Source organism: Heterodontus francisci, chromosome 16 (assembly GCF_036365525.1).
Source record: "Heterodontus francisci isolate sHetFra1 chromosome 16, sHetFra1.hap1, whole genome shotgun sequence".
Classification (NCBI taxonomy): Eukaryota; Metazoa; Chordata; class Chondrichthyes; order Heterodontiformes; family Heterodontidae; genus Heterodontus; species Heterodontus francisci.
The window spans coordinates 93,896,237-93,920,824 of record NC_090386.1 but is presented as its reverse complement, the minus strand read 5'-3'; the positions used below and the strand labels follow the sequence as shown (position 1 = coordinate 93,920,824).

Sequence of the window (24,588 nt, the reverse complement as noted above, 5' to 3'; positions counted from 1 at the left end):
TCATAGCGAGAGGATTCAAGTACAGGAGCAGGGATGTCTTGCTGCAATTATACAGGGCCTTGGTGAGGCCACACCTGGAATATTGTGTGCAGTTCTGGTCTCCTTATCTGAGGAAGGATGTTCTTGCTATAGAGGGAGTGCAGCGAAGGTTTACCAGACTGATTCCTGGGATGGCAGGACTGACGTATGAGGAGAGATTGAGTCGGTTAGGATTATATTCACTGGAGTTCAGAAGAGTGAGGGGGGATCTCATAGGAACCTATAAAATTCTAACAGGACTTGACAGGGTAGATGCAGGAAGGATGATCCCGATGGTGGGGGAGTCCAGAACCAGGGGTCATAATCTAAGGATACGGGGTAAACCTTTCAGGACTGAGATGAGGAGAAATTACTTCACCCAGAGAGTGGTGAGCCTGTGGAATTTGCTACCACAGAAAGCAGTTGAGGCCAAGACATTGTGTTTTGGAGTTAGATATAGCTCTTGGGTTTAAAGGGATCAAAGGATATGGGGGGAAAGCGGGAACAGGTTACTGAGTTGGATGATCAGCTATGATCATAATGAATGGCAGAGCAGGCTTGCAGGGCCGAATGGCCTCCTCCTGCTCCTATTTTCTATGTTTCTATGTAACCCCCTCCATCGAAGAACTCAAATCAAGTTTTGTCAGTCACGATTGCTCTTTAACAAATCTGTGTTGACTGTCATTTAGTAACCTCTGTTTTTACAATTGTCCACTAATTTTATTTAGAAATTTAGATACTAAAGGACTAAAATTCCTGGACAGCGAGCATGTCAACCAACAGGTGAGGGGTATTAAATCAAGTGAAGCCCCAAGGGGATCAATTAACTCTCCAAAAATGACAACATGATCCTTTAGAAGAATTTTTTATAATTTAAAGAATCTTTCTGTTCATCGCATTCTGTCTGATTTTCATGGCCACTGTCAGCCCTGATGCAACTTTACAGGCTGCAACTCCAACCATTTAAATAATCCTGTACCTATGGTTTGAGATGGTTTTCTATTAGTATTCAAGGACAGATGGGAATTCTGCTCCATTGCACTTCTGCTTCCAGAATGGGACTCCCAGAAATCTGGCTCTTAAGAGTTTGCCCACGACTGATTTTAAATTAATTGATGTATTCACTTAAGCCAAATATTCAGAGTTTCCACTGCAATTACTGTGATTTACTGGGAGAATCCCCATGGAAATTACTGGAGAGCATTTTTATTTAATAACAAAGTCAGCATCTTGCCTGTCATACAAACATATGAATTAGGAGCAGAAGTAGGTCACTTGGCCCCTCGAGCCTGCTCCGCCATTTGATAAGATCATGGCTGATCTGAATGTGGCCTCAACTCTTCTTTCCTATCTGTCACCATAACACTGACTCCCTTGTCTAGCAAGAATCTATCTAACTCAGCCTTGGATATATTCAATGACCTAGCCTCTACTGCTCTCTGAAGAAGTGAATTCCACAGATTAATGACACTCTGAAAGAAAACATTTCTCTTCATCTCCATCTTAAATGGGAGACCACTTATTTTTAAATTGTGGCCCCTTATTCCAGTCTCACCCATAAGTGGAAACATCCTTCCAGCATCCACCTCTCCAAGTCCTCTCAGGATCTTATATATTTCAATAAGATCACCGCTCATTCTTCTAAACTCCAGTGGGTATAGGTGCCACCTGGTCAACCTTTCCTCATGAGATAACCCCTTCATCCCAGGAATCAGCTGAGTGAACCTTCTCTGAACATTTCCCCACATTATACTCCATCTGCCAAATTTTTGCCCTCTCATTTAACCTATCTATATCCCTTTGTAGACTCTTTACGTCCTCTTGACAACTTACCTTCCTACCTATCTTTGTGCCATCTGCAAATTTAGCTAACATACATTTGGTCCCTTCATCCAAGTTATTGATGTAGATTGTAAATAGTTGAGGCCCCTGTGGCACTCCACTAGTCACATCCTCCCAACCTGAAAATGCCCCATTTAATCTCCATTAACTGCTTGACCCTCAATGTAAATGCTAAGCAACTAATTTAAAAGAATGAAAATGCATTCTCTTTCCACCCCACCCCCCACTCAGGTATCAAACAATCTGATGACTAACCTACTATGGAGATGCCAGTGTACTTGGATTGTTGCTCAGGATGGAGATCAGAAATGTTCTTGTTTTGTGGAATCTCTGGGTTATTTTCTTCCATGACTAGATGTGAGTATACAAGGAGGCAGCAGGTGTATTGGAGAATCCAGCAGAAATACATAGTCCTAGCCATCTTGAATGTTGGAGAACTAGAGGGTAGGCAAAATAAAGCAGGTTATTACTTGTGCATCTATAACACGGATGACAACATATTTTTCTATAATGAAGAAAGAACTTGCAATTATATAGCACTTTTTACATCCTGAACACAGCCCAAACCACTTTACAATCAGTAAAATACTTTTGAAGTGTAATCACTGTTAGATAGGCAAACACGACAGCCTATTATTGCAGAGTAAGGTCTTACAAACAGCAATGAAATAAATGACCAGTTCATCTGTTGCATTGGGTGAAGAATGATGTTTACAGGAGAAACCCATGCTGTTCTTCGAATAGTGTTATGGGCTCTTTTAGTCCGCCTGAACATGTGGCCAAAATAATAGTTTAGTGTCTCATTAAAAAGGCAGCACTTCCAACAATGCAACACTTCCTCATTAGTGCACTAAAGTATCAGCCCAGATTATGTGCACAAATTCTGGAGTGAGGGTTGAATCACCTTTTGACTCTGATGGACGCTAAACCTCCTGCCCTTTACCTTAAATCTATGCCACCTGGTTATTGACACCTCCGCTAAGGAAAAAGTTTCTTCCTATCTATCCTATCTATGCCCCTCATAATTTTGTATACTCAATCAGGTCCCCCCTCAGCCTTCTCTGGTCTAAGAAAAACAACCCTAGCCTATCCAGTCTCTCCATAGCTGAAATACTCCAGCCCAGGCAACATCCTGGTGAATCTCCTCTGCACCCTCTCCAGTGCAATCACCTTCTTCCTATAGGTGTAGCAACCAGAACTGTACACAGTACTCCAGCTGTGGCCTAACTGGCGTTTTGTACAGCTCCATCATAACCTCCCTGCTCTTATATTCCATGCCTCGGCTAATAAAGGCAATTATCCCATATGCCTTCCTAACCACCTTATCTACCTGTGCTGCTGCCTTCAGTGATCTATGGACAAGTACACCAAGGTCCCTCTGACCCTCTGTACTTCCTAGGGTCCTACCATCCATTGTATATTCCCTTACCTTGTTAGTCCTCCCAAAATGCATCACCTCACACTTCTCAGGATTAAATTCCATTTGCCACAGCTCTGCCTATCTTACCAGCCCATCTATATTGTCCTGTAATCTAAGACTTTCCTCCTTACTATCTACAACACCACCAATTTTCGTATCATTTACGATGCTGAGGTGCCCTGCAGGTAGATCTTGGGAGTGGGGTACGTTGCCTATGGTATTTCTCAGGGTATGTAGGAAGATATGCTACTTTATAAAGGACAGCATTATGTCATGTAAATACAGAATATTGTATTCTGCTGCTAACGTGGGGCTGTGTAAGGCCACATTGTCTAATTACTGGGTGGTTTTTAAAAATTCATTCATGGGTTATGACTGTCACTAGCAAGGCCAGAATCTGTTGCCCATCCTTAATTACCCTCGAGTAAGTGGTGGTGAGCCATGTTGTATCACTGCAGTCCATGTGGAGTAGGTACATCCACAGTGCTGTTCGGGGTGGAGTTCCAGGTTTTTGACCCAGTGACAGTGAAGGAACGGCGATATAGTTCCAAGTCAGAATGGTGTGTGACTTGGACAAGAACTTGCAGATGGTGGTGTTCCCATCCATCTGCTACCCTTGGCCTTCTAGGTGGTAGAGGTTGCAGGTGCTGTCAAAACAGCCTTGGTGAGTTGCTGCAGTACATCTTGTAGATGATACACACTGCATTGCTGGTGGAGGGAGTGAATGTTGAGAGTGGTGGACGGGATGCCGATCAAGCGGGCTACTTTGTCTTGGATCGTGTCGAGCTTCTTGAGTGTTTTTGGAGCTGCACTCATCCAGGCAAGTGGAGAGTATTCCATCACACTCCTGACTTGTGCCTTGTAGATGGTGCACAGGTATTGGGGAGACAGGTGGTGAGTTATTTGCTGCAGAATTCCCAGCCTCTGACGCTCTTGTCGTCACAATATTTATGTGGCTGGTCAAGTTCAGTTTCTGGTCAATGGTAACCCCCAGGATGTTGATGGTGGGGGATTCAGCAATGTTAGTGCCGTTGAACATCAAGGGGAAATGTTTAGATTCTCTCTTGTTGGAGATAGTCATTTCCTGCATTTGTGTGACACGAATGTTACTTGGATCTTATCAGTCCAAGCCTGAATGTTGTCCAGGTCTTGCTGCATGTGGGCATGGACTACTTCATTATCTGAGGAGTTGCGAATGGTACTGAACACTATAAAATCAGCAGTGAACATCCCCACTTCTGACCTTATGGTCGAGGGAAGGTCATTGATGAAGCAGCTGAAGATGGTTGGGCCTAGGACACTACCCTGAGGAACTCCTGCAGTGATGTCCTCCAACAACCACAACCATCTTCCTTTGTGCTAGGTATGACTCCAACTAGTGGAGAATTTTCCCCCTGGTTCCCATTAACTTAAATTTTGATAGGGTTCCTTGATGCCACATAAGTAGCAATGAGATGAAAGACCAGTTAACCTGCTTTTGTGGTATTAGGTTGAAGGTTAAATGTTGGTATGGGGAACTTCCTGCTTCTGTTTGAACTGAGCTAAGTCATCTTTTGCATTCACCTAAATAGGCAGATGGGACTTCAGTTTAATGTCTCTCAATGTAACAGTCCCTCAGTACTGCATTAACGTGTCAGCCTAGATTATGTTTAATTCTTAGAGTGAGGCGTTAACTGACACAGTGACAACAATTCTACCTCTGAGCCAAGGCAACACTTAGTGGGGATGTTAAGGTCAATTAAATCTGGCTGTGAACGCAAGAACAAATATGTTTGGAAAATGGCTGAGCGGGAAAATTGATAGCAACTGCTATGTACAATGTCATTCTTCCATTCCAGTCTTCTGTACATAAACTACCCTCTCAGCTTTGACTTTGTTCATGGTTTTTGCTTTTGCTGTCCCAAGACAACTAGAATCTAGCTGTACTACGCACATGACTGGTCCATCACAGATTTCCCACGGGAGCACACTCTGTTCCTGCACATGTGTTGTGCTTCATTTTTCTGGCTTGAGCTCTTACTCAACATCGTCCTTGCACACCATATTCTTAAAGCCAGGAACCTCTGCTTTCTATTTCTCTTCCTCAAGCAGAACTACCAACTGTCCATAAACCTCATTCCACAGTGCGTCATATATCTCTCTTCGTCGAGATAGTCATAAGGGGTGGAATTGCGCAACAGTGAATTGGCCACCTGTTTTACACTCTGCCTCATTTTCTGTTCCATTGAAGTCATAATTTTTTCTGATGGTTTAAATTTGAATAAGAGTTCCACAGTGAGACTCTCATTTTAAGCTTTTTTCTTAAGAAAAGGTGAACTTTAAGTTAAATTTTGGGCTGCTGAAAACTGAAATGACAGAAATACTATGGCCTTGAAAAAGTGCTTTCAAAGTGGGAGGGAAGAAAGTACATGCCCTTGGGTGGTGTTTTCCTATTTGAAAGACATTATATAAATGCATGTTGTTGTAGCTGAGTGCTGTTTCTCCCATGGATTAGTCCAGGGTGAGTTTGAAAGAAAAATCCTAACCCGTGCAATCAATAAATATTTTTTGGCAGAGGCTAAAGTCCTGCAGCCGGGGCTGAAAGCGGGAGTTAATCTCGCTCCTGTGGCTGGTGGCCAATTAAAAGGACGCCATCGGGACGGCTGTCCAATTGAGGATGGCGGCCTGCCCCCGAGGGCTGTCGTTTCAGAGGGCTGGCAGCTCAGCAGCGCCACCACTAGTGATGACCACTGCTCAGGCTGCAACATGAGGGACAGGGTGTCTCAATGGTGAGGTGCCCTCGAACAGCAGGTAGGTTTTGTGCAGAATCCAGGGACTGGCAGGCGATTGGGGCCGGCTGGGGGGTTGGGGGATGGGGTGGGGGAGGTGCTCATGGTGCACTGGCAATGCTCTTGCTGCGAGGGCATCCATTGCTACTGGGGGGGCCCTCAGAGGCCATGGAGCACCCATCAAGGGTGGGGCTCCCCACCAGGAACCCACTTGAAGGCTGCCAGGGTTTACCTGGTGGTTTCCCCACTCGGTGGCGGACCCTCCTGATGCTGGAAAAATCCCCTTGGACCCTGTTAATTTGTCCTTAAGTGGCTCAATTGGCCGCTGAGGTGCCTACCATTGGCAATATGCCATGGTGGTGGGAGGACATTGGGCTTGCCTCCTGAAGCATTCCCCCAGCATATTGTCAGCCCCCCAGCCTCTCAACCTGACCCCAATGGGCTGCTCCGAAGTCCTTTACAGCTAGTGAAGCACTTTTGAATTGTAGTCACTTTTGGAATGTAAAAAATGTGATAGACAATTTGCACACAGCAAACTCCCACAAATAGTTGGCTGGAAGATAAATAGTGGCCAGCACACTGGGGAGAACTCTACAACTTGTCTTAGGAATAGTGCTGAGAGGGCCTACAGTTTATTGTCTTATCTGAAAGATGGTATCACCAACAATGCAGTGTTCCTTCAGCATTGCACTGAAGTGTCAACCTAGGTTATGGGCTGGATTTTGTTTTGGCGATAGGTGCCCTGGTGGCAGGCCGGACGGCAGGTGGAGAATCCTCCTTAGCCCTCCATCAGACCCCGTTGCTATTGAACGGTGGCAGCCAATTAACTGTCCACCGTTGGGGACGCCATCCCTTTAAGGGACAGGATCCCGCCTCCAGAGCTGCCAGCCAGTTGGAGGGACGGTAGCTCTGCAGTAGGGCAGTGACACTGAAAGTGGCCCTCCAGTACTGAGGACGTTGGAGACCCTGGGACAGGTAAGTCCTGTCGGGGGTCACCAGGGCCAGTCAGGCAGGTCCCGGCGACCCGGTTGGGGTGGGGGGGGTGCGTGCGGGAGAGTTGGTTAGTAAGGTTGAGGGTGTTCTTCCTGGGGAGTGGGGGCGGCCATCACTGCCAGGGGGCCCTGGATTGCCCTCAAAGGAGAATCCCTTCCATGACCGCGCCCCCCCCCCCCCCCGGGATGCTACCAAGTCTCACCTGGCAATGCCTCCACACAGTCACGGGCCTCTCCATCCTCCACAAAATTGGAGTGGAGGTGGGAAGAGGCTGTTAATTGGCCACTTACGGGCCTCAATTGGCCTGGGGCAGGAAGGCCATGCTCGGTCTTGCCTGCCCCAGACAAAATGGCAGGGGGTCCAGGCAACGTTGGGAACGGCACCCTTGCCATTTTGTTTGCCCCCCCAACTCCAGGCCTATCTCCAAGGGCAGCATAAAATCTGCCCTATATATTCAAGTCTCTGGAGTGGTAACATAGAAAATAGGAGCAGGAGTAGGCCATTCAGCCCGCTCCACCATTCATTATGATCATGGCTGATCATCCAACTCAGTAACCTGTTCTCGCTTTCGCCCCTTACACTTTGATCCCTTTAGACTCAAGAGCTACACCTAACCCCTTCTTGAAAACATACAATGTTTTGGCCTCAGCTGCTTTCTGTGGTAACGAATTCCACAGGCTCACCACTCTCTGGGTGAAGTAATTTCTCCTCATCTCAGTCCTGAAAGGCTTACCCCCTTTCCCTAGACTATGACCCTGGTTCTGGACTCCCTCACCATTGGGAACATCCTTCCTACATCTACCCTGTCAAGTCCTGTTAGAATTTTATAGGTTTCTATGAGATCCCCCCCCCCCCCCCCCCACTGAACTCCAGTGAATATAAGCCCAACCGACTCAATCTCTCCTCATACGTCAGACCCGCTATCCCAGGAATCAGTCTGGTAAACCTTCGCTGCACTCCCTCTATAGCAAGAACATTCTTCCTCAGATAAGGAGACCAAAACTGCTCACAATATTCCACGTGTGGTCTCACCAAGACCCTGTATAATTGCAGCAAGACATCCCTGCTCCTGTACTCGAATCCTCTCGCTATGAAGGCCAACATACCAATTGCCTTTTTTACTGCCTGTTGCACCTGCATGCTTACCTTCAGCGACTGGTGTACGAGAACACCCAGGTCTCCCTGCATATTCCCCTCTCTCAGTTTATAGCCATTCAGATAATAGTGTCTGCATTCCTGTCTTTGCTACCAAAGTGTATAACCTCACATTTATCCACGTTATACTGCATTCGCCATGCATTAGTCCACTCATTCAACTTGTCCAAATCACCCTGAAGCCTCTCTGCATCCTCCTCACAACTCACCCTCGCGCCCAGTTTTGTGTCCTCTGCAAATTTGGAAATATTACATTTGGTTCCCTCATCTAAATCATTAATATATCTTGTGAATAGCTGGGGTCCTAGCACCGATCCCTGTGGTACCCCACTAGTCACTGCCTGCCATTCGGAAAAGGACCTATTTATCCCTACCTTTTGTTTCCTGTCTGCTAACCAATTTTTTTATCCATCGCAATACACTACCCCCAATCCCATGCGCTTTAATTTTACACGCTAATCTCTTATGTGGGACTTTGTCGAAAGCCTTCTGAAAGTCAAAATAAACCACATCCACTAGCTGTCATTCATCAACTCTACTAGTTACATCCTCGAAGAATTCTAGTAGATTTGTCAAACATGATTTCCCTTTCGTAAATCCATGCTGACTCTGTCCTTTACAGGCAGAGATAGGAGAATTTGTAATGGAGAATGGGAAAATTACTTTGTGTCTGTCTTCACAGAGGAAGATACATGCTGACTCTGTCTGATTCTACCACTGTTCTCCAAGTGCTCTGCTATAAAATCTTTGATAATATACTCTAGAATTTTCCCCACTACCGATGTTAGGCTGACTGGTCTATAATTCCCTGCTTTCTCTCTACCTCCCTTTTTAAATAGTGGGGTTACATTAGCTACCCTCCAATCTGTAGGAACTGTTCCAGAGTCTATAGAATCTTGGAAGATGACCACCAATGCATCCACTATTTCTAGGGCCACTTCCTTAAGTACTCTGGGATGCATACCATCAATTTCCCCAACACCATTTCTCTACTAATACTGATTTCCTTCAGTTCCTCCCTCTTACAAAGCCATGTGTTCCCCAACATTTCTGGTGTGATATTTGTGTCCTCCTTTGTGAAGACAGAACCAAAGTATACATTTTAGTTGGTCAGCCATTTCTTTATTCCCCATAATAAATTCCCCTGTTTCTGACATGTGTCTTCACCAATCTTTTTCTCATCACATACCTATAGAAACTTTTACAGTCAGTTTTTATGTTCCCTGCAAGCTTGCTCTCATACTCTATTTTCCCCTTCGTAATCAATCCCCTGGTCCTCCTTTGCTGAATTCTAAACTGCTCCCAGTCCTCAGGTCTGTTGTTTTTTCTGGCAAATTTATATGCCTCTTCCTTGGATCTAATGCTATCTCTAATTTCCCTTGTAAGCCATGGTTTGGCTACCTTTCCCATTTTACTTTTGCGCCAGACAGGGATAAAGAATTGTTGCAGTTCAGCCATGCGCTCTTTAAATGTTTGCCATTGCCTATCCACCATCTTCGTTAAGTAACATTTCCCAATCCATCATGGCCAACTCGCACCTCATACCTTCGTAGATTCCTTTATTAAGATACAGGACCCGAGTCTCAGAATCAACTACGTCACTTTCCATCTTGATGAAGAATTCCATCATATTATGGTCGCTCATCCCCAAGGGGTCTCACACCACTAGATTGTCAATTATTCCTCTCTCATTACACAATATCCAGTCTAGGCTGGCCTGTTCTCCAGTTGGTTCCTCAACGAAAACCATCCTGTATACACTCCAAGTATTCCTCCTCTACGGTATTGCGACTAATTTGATTTGCCCAATCTATATGCAGATTGACGTCACCCATAATTACAGATGTTCCTTTATCGCTTGCTGCTCTAATTTCCTGTTTAATGCCATTCCCAACATCACCACTACAGTTTGGGGGTCTATATACAACCCCCACTAACGTTTTTTGCCCCTTCGTGTTTCTCAGCTCTACCCATACAGGTTCCACATCGTCAGAGCTAATATCTTTCCTCACTATTGCGTTAATTTCCTCTTTAACCAGCAATGCAACTCCATCGCCTTTTACTTTTTGTCTGTCCTTCCTCAATACTGAATACCCCTGGATGTTCATTTCCTATCCTTGGTCACCTTGCAGCCATGCCTCCATAATCCCGACTATATCTTACCCATTTACATCTTTTTGCACGATTAATTCATCCACTTTATTGCGAATGCTCCACGCATTAAGGCACAAAGCCTTAAGGCTTGTCTTTTTGACATTACTTGCCCCCTTCCCACTATTTGGTGGGGCTAACCCACAACTTTCTGACTTAGAGGCAGGAAGTGCTTGCACTGAGTCACGGCTCCTCCTTCCCTCAACCCAACCAGGTAGCACCACCTTCCTGTCTGAGATTACCGAACTCAGTACACAATAGGGACCAAAATTGGTACTTTCTTGGTCTGTATCATTCAGATCAACACCAGTCATTGCATTTACCAACTAAGTAAAAGCCTTGTATGTGGTTCTGCTTAAAACATTCATAATAATGCTAGTTAGTGCTCACTCTTTGCAAACCATGAGCCTGTGGCCTTCAAACTTTTCTGTGTGGTGGGACCACAAATATTGACAACTCGAGGGGGAACCTCGCCACATACTGACATAACTCTGGGAACCCTGTGCAAATAATTGACACACAGGTGGGACCCTTTGCAAGTACTGATATACTCCTGGGCAAACTTTTTCTGAACTTCTGAAAGACTGTATTAGCTTCCCCAAAGGAAAACAATGCATCAACAGAACCAAGGTGCCATGGAGCTAAAGAAGCTGAGAAAAAAATGTTGTATGCTCAAGATAGCCCCAAATGGACAGAACTCGGCTGATCTCATGAATCTCATGGCATCTTCTTCGGAACACCATTTGAAAACCTATGCTTTAGGTCATGGTTAACATCTGAAAGGTTTTAAAGACTATTTCAGTATTCCAGAACTCTGGCTGCAGGCTCCAGATGTCTCTGGCCTGGTGAAAGTATGATTGAAAGCATTTTGTCGTGCAGTGTTAATCTCAGTTTCTACAAACTAAACTAATATTTAGTTTGAGCTGCATGGATCTAATGCATGCCTCAGGCACTGGGAGGTTGCTCATTATTAAAACCAGTCACTCAGTGGGTAAAAACAAAGTCCCACCGCTTAACTTTGCAGCACTCAGGGAGGGGGAGCACATCACATAAAACAATGGTGTATTCATTTCCCTGTACCGTGCATTCATTCACCTCAACAAAGCAGTGTCCTGAAATCTGTATTCCATTTTACTGCTATGATTCTGATAGTCAGTTTCAAAAAGATAGATTCAGGAGCTGTCTTCATATTTTTCTCTATTAATTGTGGGTCCCCTTTATTACCCTGTTGAGAATGTAAGAAAGCAGAGAATGAAGAAAGGCCATTCAGCTCCCCCCCCCCCCCCCATTTAGAGCACTGCTTCCACAAACCATAGACAATCTACCCAGTAATGGATTCTATCACTTGTTTTAAACTTCTGAAAAAGTTCTAAAATACAAGAAAATGTAAAGGACAAGAGAATGCCATTCAACCAATTGAAACTCATCCGTTAAGTATTCCAACTCACCTATCTATCCCTCAAACTGTATTTTGAACTCCCCAGCATCTTTCCATCTACTTTACATCATAGATTATTACGAACATTAGTCACCCTTTGAATAAAAGTTTTTTCCTCAAAATCTGCTTTTAATTTACTTTACATTTATTTAAATTTATGTGCCTTTGTGCTTATTATAAAAATGTTTTCACTGACCCCCAAGAGTAATCAAACAAAAACCACAAAGTATATTTTATCCACTGGCGAGTGGCCTTTCCACAAATAGCATCATGGGAACCATTATATACCAAGAACATTTCATATGATGGGGGCTAAATTGGATAGCCCCCGAAAATGAGCTCGGCGATCATAATGCCCATTGATTGAAATATAGGCAGCATGCCAACTTCATGCAGCCTGCTCATTAGAGTGATTGCTGCATGCAGCCAATGCTAACTGCATTTTCACTGGCTGCATGCATCATAGGGGATTCAAAATCATCACTTCTGAGCACCACTTAAAGCTAGCCTCCACTGCTTAAAGGAGAGGCGTAGCTGGAGCAGGTGATGGCAGTCATGCAGGAAGTGAATGTGTGCTGGGAAACAGGCAACAGGCTTCAAAAGGTTTTTGGACACTGCACTGGAGGCTTTGGTGGATGAGGTGGAAAATAGGAGAGATGTCCTGTATCTTCAAGAGGTCCTCGAAACACACACTGAAAAGACAGTGGGAGTAGGTAGCTGTAGAGGTCAATGCCAATATTCTAGCCCCGAAGACCTGGATGCAGTGACACAAGAAGTTCAATGGCCTCACACAAGTGGTCAAGGTCAGTGAATGTATCTTCAAATACTATATCCTACCAACCGCTCCATTAGCCTCTGACACTCCTTAATTCTCCACACTCCCAACACTCACCTACCAACAATCTCTATCAATCAGGACTCATACCTAATGTGCATATGCTCCACTGCACCCTCACACACTTAGCACTGCTGCAAGGCTCACATCTCGCAGCTTGCACACACTGCCAGCTGTTCTACCATGATAGCCACAATACTCAAACAGATTTCATGTCAATCACTGACACACTTCCCTCTGTCTTGCAGAACAAGGTGGTGCACAAACATCAGCAGCAGAAGGTAACCGAAAAGGAACAAACATGCCTGCATGTCCTACCTTCCATGGAGGAGATAATGCTAGCCCTTAATGGAACATCAGTTGCTCAGCTCGTGGCCAGTGGTAAGGCTGAAATAATTGATGACTGTATCCACATACCTAATCCGCCTTCTCCCTTCACACTCCTCATCTCATAATCTCTTTTGATTTACAAGCTGCAGATAGTATAATTATGCACCTCTTACTTCCCCCCAGTCCCCTTACCCTTGTGCCTTCCTCCTTTCAGATACCCAAGAGCTGTGTTCTCAGACAATGGAGGAACAGTAAGAAGACAGTGAAGAAGAAGATATACCATCACTCGATTTCACATTTGGAGCCATCAGCTCAGATACTGACACTGTGTAATTTAGAGGGTGGCATAGAGGTGGGATCTGCATATAGTGAGACACCAGGCATGAGTGGCCTGCAGCTAGGGTAGGGGGCAAGGATAGTACAGGTGCCAACTTGCTGGACGGTGAGGTTGCACAGGAGTTCTGCTGCAGAGAACTTCAATGGAATGCTGGGAGAATGCTGATGGGCATGCACAATTAAATGCTTAGTGCATTGTGAAGCCTGCCAGATAGAGGAATCCAGCGCCAACTTGGCACAAGGCTTTGAGCAGAGCATAGAACCCATGCTTTCCAGCATGGAAGTGGTGGTCAGCTCCATTAGCACACTTGTGGACCTAATATGATACACGATCTAATGGCAACTTCCAAAAGTCTGAGTGCTGCAGTGGAAGCTCAGACTGAAGTCATGCAAGGTCAACTTGCTGTTATGCAAGCACAGATTGCTCTCAGGATGACAGTATTCAGGCTCCCACCCCTGTCACTTTGCCAGTGCAGGCTGAAGCTAGGTATTCTAGACAAAGAGCTGCTTGAGGTTGTTCTCCAGGACCATCTGAAGTCTCCTACACTGAAGTTCAACAGCCTTCCATCACCCATGCTGCAGCCACTGAGATAGCACTGCAGAGGAGCACCAGGACAGGCAAAGGCACACAGAAGGCAGGCAAGGGAATGCACAATATCAGTTTACATTTGTATACCATATGGCATGATTTCATTTATAAATTTGGTTTGGAATGTTTATTTTGTGGTAGCTTTTATTTTTGTATTGTGGCCAGGACGACAATGTAATGACAGTGACATAGGGAAGGTGAGAAGTGTGGGACTGTTGGTGAATGGGAAATTGGGGTTGTGGTTACTGGTATCTCACTCAAAGTAGTTCTTCATGTATAAGCCTGAGAAGAAAGGGGCATCTAGGTTGCCATCCCTTCCACTTCCCCTTCTTTCTCTTCCTTGTGCTCCTCCTCCTTCCCCTCTACTCTTCCTCCTCCCTCTTTTAGCAGCTTGTCTTGTTTAGCATGTCTCTGTTCATTCTCCTAGTGATGCTGTATTCCAGGGGAAATGCCTACTAGTGTACCCATGCCAGACAACAACTGGCATGTGAAAAAGCCTTGAAATCAGGTAAAAATCCTTCAGCACTTGCCATACCATTCCCTGTAAAGCTTTGCAACTTGAAACAACTATGGAAAGCACCAAATGTTTATAGATTCGTACCAACAGCTGGAAGAAGTTGACCATCAACTAATAGGTAAGTAGTTGATATTCCCTTCTGCCAACCAATCAGCACTCTCTTCTCATTTGGAATAAATTTGTTGCTTCTCTTACATTGGCATTCTTGCGAATTGTCCTGATGAGTACAATACGAAAAGCTTAGACAAAATGTCTGTTTTCAGCAATATTCAAGTTCTGTACTACCAAATGACTATTTGTATACCTGAGACAGAGGTTATGTCAAATTTGCACAAACTATTGATTAAGTCAAAATTAAGAGTGCTGTATGAAGTTTTCGGTTCCCATTACGAACTTACGAATTAGTAGCAGGAGTAGGCCACTCGGCCCTTTGAGCATGCTCCACCATTCAATACGTTCATGGCTGAACTGATTAATCCACATTTCCACCTACCCCAATAACCTTTCACACCCTTGCTTATCAAGAATCTATCTACCTCTGCCTTAAAAATATTCAAAAACTCTGCTTCCACTGCTTTTTGAGGAAGAGAATTCCAACGACTCACGACCCACTAGCAGAAAAAATTTCTCCTCATCTCTGTAGTAAATGGGCAACCCCTTATTTTTAAACAGTGACTCCTAGTTCTAGATTCTCCCACAAGGGGAAACATCCTTTCCACATCCACCCTGTCAAGACCCCTCAAGGTCTTATATGTTTCAATCAAATCACCTCTTACTCTTCTAAATTCCAGTGGATATAAGCCTAGCCTGTCCAATCTTTCCTCGTAAGACAACCTGCCCATTCCAGGTAATAGTCTAGTAAACCTTCTCTGTATTGCCTCCAATGCATTTACATCTTTCCTTAAATAAGGAGACCAGTACTGTACACAGTACTCCAGATGTGGTCTCACCAATGCCCTGTATAACTGAAGCATAACCTCCCTACTTTTGTTTTCAATTCCCCTCGCGATAAACGATAATATTCTATTAGCTTTCCTAATTACATGCTGTACCTGAATATTAACCTTTTGCAATTCATGCACTAGGACACCCAGATCCCTCTGCATCTCAAAGCTCTGCAATCTCTCACCATTTAGATAATATGCTTCTTTTTTATTCTTCCTGCCAAAGTGGACAATTTCACACTTTCCCACATTATACTCCATTTGCCAGGTCTTTGCACACTCACTTAACCTATCTATATCCCTTTGTAGCCTCCTTTTGTCCTCTTCACAATTTACTTTCCTACCTATCTTTGTGTCATCAGCAAATTTAGCAATCATACCTTCGGTCCCTTCATCTAAGTCATTTATATACATTATGAAAAGTTGAGGCCCCAGCACAGATCCCTGTGGCACACCACTTGTTACATCTTGCCACAAGCAGAAAATTACTCATTTATGCCTCCTCTCAGTTTCCTGTTAGCTAGCCAATCTTCTATCCATGTCAATGAGCTTTTATTTTCTGCAATAACCTTTGATGTGGCACCTTATCAAATGCATTCTGGAAATCTAAGTACAATACATCCACCAGTTCCCCTTTATCCATATGTAACTTCCTCAAAGAACTCCAATAAATTGGTTAAACATGATTACCCTTTCACAAAACCATGTTGGCTCTGCCTGATTCCCTTGAATTTTTCTAAATGCCCTGCTATAATGTCTTTCATAATAGCTTCTAACATTTTCCCTAAGACAGATGTTAAGCTAACTGGCCTGTAATTTCCTGCTTTCTGTCTCCCTCCCTTTTTGAATAAAGGAGTTACATTCGTTATTTTCCAATCTAACGGAACCGTCCCCGAATCTAGGGAATTTTGGAAAATTAAAACTAATACATCAACTATCTCACTAGCCACTTCTTTTAACACCCTAGGACGAAGTCCTCGGATGAAGGATATTAAAAGCATATAGAACGTACATTGTAGATTCAGCCAAATGACACTAAGGATGAGAAATATAGAAATATAGTTATGTGGAAATACTTTACATACTGAGACTATTTCCACTGGAGCAGAGAAGTCGAGGAGAATTTTAATAAAGGGTTTGAATTTGATGAAGGATTTTGATAGCTCCATTGGTTTGAGAAGCAATGATAAGAGGTGCTCAACTTAAAATTGACACTAAGAATGTGAAGATGAGTTTATGGGGAATTTCTGTATATAGAGGGATAGAGTCATTTTCGGCACAGAAGGATGCCATTTGGCCCATCGAGTCCATGCTGGAATGCAGCATAGAATGCGATTCAAAGAGGTTATGACCAAGGTGGGAGAAATACACTGTTAATTCAGTCCCACTACTCCACAGGTAATAGCATATTAGTAAAGTTTCCCACCTGCCTGAAGGTAGCCAAATTAAACGCTCTATTTGTCCCCCAGAATAAAGCACACCAAACCAGGTTTCTTTAAACAACAACAAATTAACTATTTATTAATAAACTAAGTCTTAAACAATAATGAGATAAATCTATATATATGAAAAGATTTTATAACTCCTTATTCTTCCTAACCCTCATGCACACACACATACATTCAAAATCCAGTTAACCGGGGAAAAATACTTTTTTGGTTTACAACAGTTTCTTCGAAATAATAAAATAATTGGGTTATCACGGTCTGGTAGGATATTTCTGGGTCGGTGAGGTGTCCCAGAGTCGAATAGTTGGATGCCACTCTAAGTCTCTCCAGGCAAAGTTGATGAACAGTCTGTAATGGGTAGGTGTTCCAGGCAAATCGTCTGCAGCAGGCACCATACAGATCTTTCAGCAAAAGGATGTAGCAACAGGTCTATTTGGGTTTTTGCAGTACCAGTCTAGCAATAGAAGCTTTCTTGAGATTTCAGGATCACCCAAACACAAAAGGCAACAGGAATCACTCTTGAGGCAGAAGTTTTCCAGAGACTGGAGGCAATAGGAATTTGTTACCTTTCAAATTGTAGGGGGTCTCTTTCTGCAAAGCAGTTTTCTTCCACAGGGAGTAGCAACTCCTCTTTTCTTGGGTATTTTCTCTCTCCAGGGGTCTTTTCATTTCACCAGGCAGATCACAGCCACCATCTCAAATGTAGGATTTCTTTTTCCAAGAGAGGCAAGTCTTATTTTACAAAGAGTAGGTCTTTTGTCTGGTCTGCAAATAGGTCCCAGCCAGCTCACTGCATGCTGCTGGTCCAGCCCACACTTCTTGTACAATGCAAAGTGAAACTAAAACCCACAATCAAGTCATGCGACAGTCATAAATCTTGGCCTCCTTCTGTGCTATAAATGACTCTATGACTTCCCAATTGAGCTGCTTGGAAACAGGTGCCTTGCAGTCTATGCACACTTCACTCAGTCCACAATTCAAATATCAGCTCTTAAAACACTTTTTGCAAAGAAAAATAGAAACACTCACATAACAAAGACCATTGCGTCTTTGAGAAAAAGTTGGATAAATACTTGAAGTAGTGGAAGATTTAGGGCTATGGGGACAGAGAAGGGCATAGGGATTAGTTTTCGGATACTATAACAAAGAACCAGCACAAGATCACTGAAGGCAGCAGCACAGGTAGATAAGGTGGTTAAGAAAGCATATGGGATACTTGCCTTTATTAGCCGAGGCATAGAATATAAGAGCAGGGAGGTTATGATGGAGCTGTATAAAACGCTAGTTAGGCCACAGCTGGAGTACTGTGTACAGTTCTGGTTGCCACACTATAGGAAGGATGTGATTGCACTGGAGAGGGTGCAGAGGAGATTCACCAGGATGTTGCCTGGGCTGAAGCATTTCAGCTATGAAGAGAGACTAGATAGGCTAAGGTTGTTTTCCTTACAGCAGAGAAGGCCGAGGGGGGACCTGATTGAGGTATACAAAATTATGAGGGGCATTGATAGGATAGATAGGAAGAAACTTTTTCCTTTAGTGGAGGGGGATAATAACCAGGGGGTATAGATTTAAGGTAAGGGGCAGGAGGTTTAGAGGGGATTTGAGGAAAATATTTTTCACCCAGAAGGTGGTTGGAATCTGGAACACACTACCTGAAGGGGTGGTAGACGCAGGAATCCTCACAACATTTAAGAAGTATTTAGATGTGCACTTGAAACGCCATAGCATACAAGGCTACGGGCCAAGTGCTGGAAAATGGGATTAGAATAGATAGGTGATTGATGGCCGGCACAGACATGATGGGCTGAAGGTCCTGTTTCTGTGCTGTATAACTCTATGACTCTAAGTACAATGGACTGAGTGCTTTCATGTGGTGTAAATTTTTATGTATCCCGATAATTTTTAATTCCATTAATAATCATGGGCCAACCATCAAGAAGATCGCCCCCCTCAAATCTAAATCAGGGGACATAATCACTGATCAACACAAACAAATGGACCGCTGGGTTGAGCACTACCTAGAACTGTACTCCAGGGAGAATGCTGTCACTGAGACTGCCCTCAATGCAGCCCAGCCTCTACCAGTCATGGATGAGCTGGACATACAGCCAACCAAATCAGAACTCAGTGATGCCATTGATTCTCTAGCCAGTGGAAAAGCCCCTGGGAAGGACAGCATTACCCCTGAAATAATCAAGAGTGCCAAGCCTGCTATACTCTCAGCACTACATGAACTGTTATGCCTGTGCTGGGACGAGGGAGCAGTACCCCAGGACATGCGCGATGCCAATATCATCAACCTCTATAAAAACAAAGGTGACCGCGGTGACTGCAACAACTACCGTGGAATCTCCCTGCTCAGCATAGTGGGGAAAGTCTTTGCTTGAGTCGCTCTGAACAGGCTCCAGAAGCTGGCCGAGCGCGTCTACCCTGAGGCACAGTGTGGCTTTCGTGCAGAGAGATCGACCGTTGACATGCTGTTCTCCCTTCGTCAGATACAGGAGAAATGCCGTGAACAACAGATGCCCCTCTACATTGCTTTCATTGATCTCACCAAAGCCTTTGACCTCGTCAGCAGACGTGGTCTCTTCAGACTACTAGAAAAGATTGGATGCCCACCAAAGCTACTAAGTATCATCACCTCATTCCATGACAATATGAAAGGCACAATTCAACATGGTGGCTCCTCCTCAGAGCCCTTTCCTATCCTGAGTGGCGTGAAACAGGGCTGTGTTCTCGCACCCACACTTTTTGGGATTTTCTTTTCCCTGCTGCTTTCACATGCGTTCAAGTCCTCTGAAGAAGGAATTTTCCTCCACACAAGATCAGGGGGCAGGTTGTTCAACCTTGCCCGTCTAAGAGCGAAGTCCAAAGTACGGAAAGTCCTCATCAGGGAACTCCTCTTTGCTGACGATGCTGCTTTAACATCTCACAATGAAGAGTGCCTGCAGAGTCTCATCGACAGGTTTGCGGCTGCCTGCAATGAATTTGGCCTAACCATCAGCCTCAAGAAAACAAACATCATGGGGCAGGATGTCAGAAATGCTCCATCCATCAATATTGGCGACCACGCTCTGGAAGTGGTTCAAGAGTTCACCTACTTAGGCTCAACTATCACCAGTAACCTGTCTCTAGATGCAGAAATCAACAAGCGCATGGGAAAGGCTTCCACTGCTATGTCCAGACTGGCCAAGAGAGTGTGGGAAAATGGCGCACTGACACGGAACACAAAAGTCCGAGTGTATCAGGCCTGTGTCCTCAGTACCTTGCTCTATGGCAGCGAGGTCTGGACAACGTATGTCAGCCAAGAGCGACGTCTCAATTCATTCCATCTTCGCTGCCTCCGGAGAATACTTGGCATCAGGTGGCAGGACCGTATCTCCAACACAGAAGTCCTCGAGGCAGCCAACATCCCCAGCTTGTACACACTACTGAGTCAGCGGCGCTTGAGATGGCTTGGCCATGTGAGCCGCATGGAAGATGGCAGGATCCCCAAAGACACATTGTACAGCGAGCTCGCCACTGGTATCAGACCCACCGGCCGTCCATGTCTCCGCTATAAAGATGTCTGCAAACGCGACATGAAATCCTGTGACATTGATCACAAGTCGTGGGAGTCAGTTGCCAGCGTTCGCCAGAGCTGGTGGGCAGCCATAAAGACGGGGCTAAAATGTGGCGAGTCGAAGAGACTTAGTAGTTGGCAGGAAAAAAGACAGAGGCGCAAGGGGAGAGCCAACTGTGCAACAGCCCCGACAAACAAATTTCTCTGCAGCACCTGTGGAAGAGCCTGTCACTCTAGAATTGGCCTTTATAGCCACTCCAGGCACTGCTCCACACACCACTGACCACCTCCAGGCGCGTATCCATTGTCTCTCGAGATAAGGAGGCCCAAAAGAAAGAAACCTGAACTGCTTTTATTTATTTAGAGATACAGCACTGAAACAGGCCCTTCGGCCCACCAAGTCTGTGCCGACCATCAACCACCTATTTATACTAATCCTGCATTAATCCCATATTCCTATCACATCCCCACCTTCCCTCAATTCCCCTACCAGCTGCCTATACTAGGGGCAATTTGCTGGGAAATAGTTCCGCATACCCACTATACTGCGAGGAAAAAAATAATTCTTCTCTTCTGACATAGGAGCAAATCCCAAACTTTAACATTCTGCTTTTTTGATGCTAATGGGCCTGCTGTTTAGTTTCAATATTTTCTGGTTTTATCCATTCTCATTTGTAGCCTTTTGTAAGGTTTGTTAATTATGTACTTTGTATCCTCTTAGTTGTGCGTTTATTGTCTAAGTTAATCAACCTTGCTTAGATTTCAAAGGACCACGACCCCCTCAACTTACTTTCATTGGAAAATAAACAGCTGAGTTTGCAAGTCAGTCTTTGTAATTCGGAACAGGAAACATTATTTCCAAAATCATCCTTGTTGCTTTTCTCTGAACCTTCTGTAAATAACCAAGGTGCCTTTGAAGGTTGGATGCAGGAAAGTGCATGTAATATTTTAAATATGTTGTCATTCAATCGGATGACTTGTTTTGACTTAATCATTTGCTGTGTCCTGCATACTGAAGTATTTGATTAACTTTGTTCATAATAGCTTCACGTTGACATGAAACCTAATAAAGGATCCATAATTATATCCAGATCCCCTCCACTTTTTTATTGTCCTATGTTTCCTATTTAACAACACCTTGCAATTACATAGTGCCTTTAATAATGTAAAGCATCCCAGGTTTCACAGTGTCAAGGACACTCAAGTCCACTCCAACTGAGTGGCTCCCAGTTCTGTTCCACATTGCCCTGCCTGCCATTTGGTGAGACGCCATTGTGCTCCATGAGATGGAAAAGGTCATGAGCAAAACCAACCTTCCCATTCATAAGGACTTGAAAAAGCCAGCAAAAAAATGCTTGAAATTGCACCAGCCATTCTGGGAGACAGCAGCTAATATTCGTGCAGCTGGTGCCAACCCACTATTTAGATGGATGGAATTGTGGAATGCCAGCAGCATAAATTCGCAACACCTCATCACTGACCCAACAACAGAGGTTCCTGGCTTCGACTCCCCTTGAAGACAGTGGGTAGCATTCAATTGAACCCGCAATGGGCATGGATGATGTGGCCATCTGTTCCATAAGCAGAAGGTGAGGGATTGTGGCCATGAGTCTCAAACCATGGAACGCATCACACCAACCTGCCCATCGATTGCAGGAGGCACCTCATTTCTCTACTCAGCATCTCATGAGACTGTTAAATGGCTAGCCAAACTAGACATCTCATTGTAAGCTTTACCTGTCATATGAAAGTAGTAGCAACATCCCAAGTCACTTCACAGGAGTGTTACCTGAGAAAAGTGAATGTGTGAGGTTATCCACTTTGGATCCGAGAAAGACAAATCTGAATATTTTCTTAATTGTGAGAGACTCATACCTGTGGAGGAGCAGAGCGATTTGGGTGTCTTTGTGCAAAGTTCACCAAATGCTACTGGACAGGTACAAAAAATAATCAAAATACTAAATGAAATATTGGCCTTTTTCTCTAGAGCATTATAATACTAAAGTGAGGAAGTATGCTTCAGTTGTACAGAGCCTTGGTCTGAACCCAGCAGGAGCATTCAGGAAGGATATATTGACCTTGAAGATTCACCGGAATTGTACTAGAGCTTAAAGAGTTAAATTATGAAACTAGGTTGCCTAAAATTTGGTTTGTATTTCCTTGCGTTTAGATGATTGAAGGATGATCTGATGCAAGTGTTTCAAATGACGAAGGGAGTCGATAAGGTAGACATAAAGAATCATAGAATAGTTACAACACTGAAGGAGGCCATTCAGCCCATTAAGCCTGTCCTGGTTCTCTGCAAGAGAAATTTAGCTAGTCCCAGTTCCCCACCCTTTCCCCATAGTCCTGCATTTTTTTCCCCTTTACAATTCCCTTTTGAAAGCCAGGATTGAATCTGCCTCCACAACCCTTGCAGGCAGTGCACTCCAGATCATAATCACTTGCTTTGTAAGAGTTTTTTCTCATGTGGCCTTTGGTTCTTTTGCCAATCATTTTAAATCTGTGTCCACTGCTAGAGGCCTACTCAGGTCAGGAGAAAAGAACCTGACCCAAACCCGACCGAACCACAGAGGACCCAAGCCCGACCCGACCAGAGTCCCTCCAATTTTGCCCCGAGCCCAACCCGACCTGAACACGCCCCGACTCAACCCGACCGAGCCCGACCTGACCATCCATTTACTTAATTTCCTGACACCGAACCTGCAAGAAGCTGCAGCACATGCGTGATGATGCCATAGTGACGTCACTCGCTCACTGCGCAGACTCAGTTTTGTCCCGGACTCCCAGCTCAAGTAAGTTTTTAAAATTTCAATATTTACCAGCAGAGCACTTACCATGTATGTCTGGCCAGACTCGGCCCGACCCGACCCGAGCCAGAAAGCCGGACCCTGAAGATGGGCCGGGCCCGACCCAAACTCGACACGTCGTCGGGTTCGGGTCGGTTAGCAGGCCTCTATCCTCTGCTTCTTGATCCTTCTGCCAATGAGAACAATTTCTCTCGGTCTACTCTGTCTAGGACCCTCATGATTTTGAACACCTCTATCAAATTTCCTCTTCACTAGTGTATCCACACTTGTATTCATTCTTGTAAATCCTTTCTGCACCCTCTCTAAAGCCTTCACATTCTTCCTAAAGTGTGATGCAGAGAATTGGACACATTGGCTGGGATTTTACCGGCAGTAACCAAGTTCCCACATTGAGACCAAATGCGGGTGGCATGGCCACGTGGGGGGGGGGGAGGGGGGGGTGGCTGGTGGGGGTGGAGTGCCGAACGTGATATTCTCAGAGCCAGCCAATTAACAGCTGGCAGGCAGGGGAGCCAGCCAATTAGGTGGCGCGCGCGGGGGAAGGTTTTGGCTCAGGCAACACTGGCACCATCTTTAAAGGCAGTCAGAGTACTTGTACCTGCAGCAGCCCCGGAGGGAACAGCGAGGGAGCCCTGGCAACTGCACATATTGCTGAAATGACTGAAAGCAGATCAGGGATTGCTGCACAATTCACTGAATCATTCTGGAGGTGGTCCTCCAGCTGCACAGGCTCGGACGGAAGTCCTGTTCTCTCGGGACAGCAGGAGACCAAGCAGGCCTGGACGAAGATAACAGAGGAGGTCAGCAGCTGTGGTTAGTAAGGTGGTCACAATTTGGTGAGCACAGCACAGACGCGAATGAGCACCTGACAGAGGCAGTGACAGTTGAGGCCACTTACACTCATAAGACTGTGGAAGGCCTTGGCAATATTCGGCTTCAGGCTGACGACATGCCTCTGGAGTCATCAACAAGGCGTCAGATACTATAGCTGCAGCGTGAGATGCGTGAACAGCTTGCGGAGCTTCCAGAGGCTATGCACACCAATGCGCTGTCAATGGAGGAGTCCATCCATGCCATGAGTGTAGCTATGACTATGGCATGTGCACGCATGGTATCTGTCTTTAACAAATCCGTGCTAGCTTTTCTTAATCAATCCACATTTGCCAAAGTGACTGTTAATTTTGACCCAGATTATCATTTCTAAAAGCTTCCCCACCATTGAGGTTAAACTGACTGGCCTGTAGTTGCTGGGTTTATCCTTACACCCTTGTTCAAAGAGAGAATGCAACATTGCAACTCTACAGTCCTCTAGCACCACCGCTGAATCTAAGATTGGAATGTTGTGGCCAGTATCTCCACAATTTTCACCTTTACTTCCCTCAGCATCCTCGAATATATTGCATCCGCCTGGTGACTTATCAACTAAGTACAG

General features: G+C 44.8%; 1 protein-coding gene across 1 annotated transcript in view; it reads right to left on the bottom strand.

Moving 5' to 3' along the window:
* The window catches only part of asip1 (agouti signaling protein 1), a 72,471-nt gene that overhangs the window by 9,717 nt on the left and 38,166 nt on the right, over positions 1–24,588 (bottom strand). The window contains exon 2 of the mRNA XM_068048860.1: positions 2,116–2,297. Coding sequence (XP_067904961.1) covers positions 2,116–2,281 — 166 coding nt within the window. The 5' untranslated portion in view covers positions 2,282–2,297. The remainder of the gene's footprint in view (positions 1–2,115; positions 2,298–24,588) is intronic.